Here is a 2,311-nt window from a genome sequence, read left to right on the forward strand (position 1 = left end):
ATGTCTTCCTTTGCTACCACTGCTGGAGATGACTCTCAAAACCGAAAGACAGTCATCATTCTGTCTGCAGTTCTTGGTTCAGTCGGTCTCCTCTCGATTGGAATGGTTGTCTTAGTCATCTACCGCTGCCGTCGGGGGAAATCTCCATTCGGTCATCGAGGAGCATCTCCGATAAATGACGACGAAATCGCATCATGGCGTCAGTCGGGACTAGAAAAGAAGCTCACCATCCCTCCTCCGACCCATCAACCTCCAACCAGGGGCGTGAGCGCGGTGCAAATCCACTCGTCTCGGTGGAAACGGACTGCATCACCGTCCTCTATCCCTACTGTGTCGGCAAACTTGAGCGGTCCTCGAGTCCTCGCTCAGGCACCCAATGCTCGCCTCGGCCTCACAGACGAAGCCGTGCCAGGAGCAGATGCTTTCATCATACCATCTAAACGACGCAGCTCTCGACTATCAAAACTACCCCCTGGACACTCGAGATCGAAGAGCAGTGGGAGTTCGATGAGTGGGAAGAGCCTGTGGAATCTGGAAAGGACTAGCAGCGACTACAGGCAGCCTAAGATGAGCTCGCCGTGGAGCGCTTTTGACGACGCAATAGTCAGCAGCCACTTTGAAAAAGCAGAGCACGGGTCGAGTTCACCGGGCTCATCGCTGTTCGAGGAGACAACAGGAGGCCTGTCACCGAGACCAGAACCTCGGATGAGACCCGGGGAGCGAAATGTCGCTCCCGAGGAAATAGGGAGAGCCATATCATAGGGTATGGGTCTCTGGAGCCCTGGAGAAGCACTCTGCGGGCCACGAGTTCATCTTTGCATATTATTCGATCGCGCACAGTGCGATCAGCACCGTTATGAGTCACGAAAATTTCTCTTCGATTTTGGCGCGCTGCGCAATAGGATGGCGTTTGAGCGGCCAGGCTTCGTCCTGAGGTTGGGCTAGGTGGGGGTAGAGATGATATCCATGGGCATCGAAATGATGATTTGCTTCCTGTTTAGATGAATGAAATGTACAGATTCACTCCGATCATATGCCAGACTCATTATTGAATCAATATATAAATTATTGGCGATTCATATCTGTCTGCTAGTGTTTTTCTATGATCCTTATCTGCTCAAGTAGTCAACCAAGTTCGATATTACAAAGCTTGCAGCTCACTATTTTTGTTGCTTTGGTGACTTATTGTCACGTGTAGGAACACGACTTCGCGTGGCGCGTCACCACCCCCACTCAAAAAAAAGGCGAACCGCCGACCGCAACGTTTCGAGAGTCACTCGACTCGCTTTCTCACAACGCATCATAATATCTACGAAATGCCTCCACGCAAAAGCGACGCCTCGAAAGTAGCGACTGCTGACGAGGCTACGCCTGGAAAAGAGTTGGCTGTTCGAGATGGCATAAATATTGAGGTACGGACGTCCTGCCGCAGCACCCACCATTGCCATTGGGCAGCGCATTGGAAGGGGAGCCAAACTGGAGGAGGGTAATGGGAAAGAGGACAGGAATGCGAGTTTTGCGAGGGCAATGGGACTGATGTGAAAGCAGGATCTCAACCTCCCCAAGAGCATCGTAACGAGGCTGGCCAAAGGTGTCTTACCGCCCAATACACAGATCCAAGGGAACGCCATGGTGGCCATCTCCAAGAGCGCCACCGTGTTTGTCAATTACGTAGCTTCGCAGTAGGACCTTCCTTCTTCTCTTGATCCACCTCCTCACCAAGCATCCGTGGGCTGACATTGTTGACGGATGGCAGCGCCAACGAACATGCGGCAACTCATAACCGAAAAACCATTGGGCCGCAGGACATCTTCAACGCGCTGGATGATCTCGATTTCCCGGATTTCAGAGACCGGCTGGAGGCTGATCTCGCGAGTACGTTATACAGGGCAGAAAGGGTGTAGACGGGAGAGAGGGTGGTGGGGATAATGGCTGATATGGTGATGTTGCAGGATTCCACGAAGTGCAAACAGACAAACGGAATGCCTACCGCAGCAAGACAGCGAGCAAGGCCGCAGACGCAGACGCAGGCGATGACCAGGGTGCAGAAGATAAGGATGGTCAACCTGCCGCGAAGAAGGCACGGTTAGACCCTGGAGCGGAGGAGGAGGAGGAGGAAAATGGCGAGGAGGAGGCGGGGGATGCGGAGCGGACTCCAGAAGACGAAGCTGAGGATGATGAAGGAGACGTCCCGGAAGAAGAAGAGGGGGAAGAGGAGGAGGAGAGACCGGAGAGTGAGGAACAGTTGGAGGAGGACGAGAAGAAGGAGGCCGAGGACGAAGCGCTGGACAATGGGGAGGATAGTGATTGA

General features: G+C 53.4%; 2 protein-coding genes across 2 annotated transcripts; both read left to right on the plus strand.

Annotated features, from left to right (window-relative positions):
• Positions 1-762, plus strand: L3040_003301 (uncharacterized protein; the record flags this gene model as incomplete). Its single annotated transcript, XM_007293681.2, has 1 exon — positions 1-762. One exon carries the CDS (start codon positions 1-3, stop codon positions 760-762), a length of 762 nt encoding a protein of 253 aa, XP_007293743.2.
• A 554-nt stretch (positions 763-1,316) lies between these two features.
• Positions 1,317-2,311, plus strand: L3040_003302 (uncharacterized protein; the record flags this gene model as incomplete). The annotated part of the gene is made up of 4 exons (XM_007293680.1): positions 1,317-1,412; positions 1,549-1,682; positions 1,757-1,875; positions 1,953-2,311. 4 exons carry the CDS (start codon positions 1,317-1,319, stop codon positions 2,309-2,311), a joined length of 708 nt encoding a protein of 235 aa, XP_007293742.1.

Source organism: Drepanopeziza brunnea (assembly GCF_022702325.1).
Source record: "Drepanopeziza brunnea f. sp. 'multigermtubi' strain 214-2 chromosome Unknown ctg4, whole genome shotgun sequence".
In the NCBI taxonomy this organism is placed as follows: domain Eukaryota; kingdom Fungi; phylum Ascomycota; class Leotiomycetes; order Helotiales; family Drepanopezizaceae; genus Drepanopeziza; species Drepanopeziza brunnea.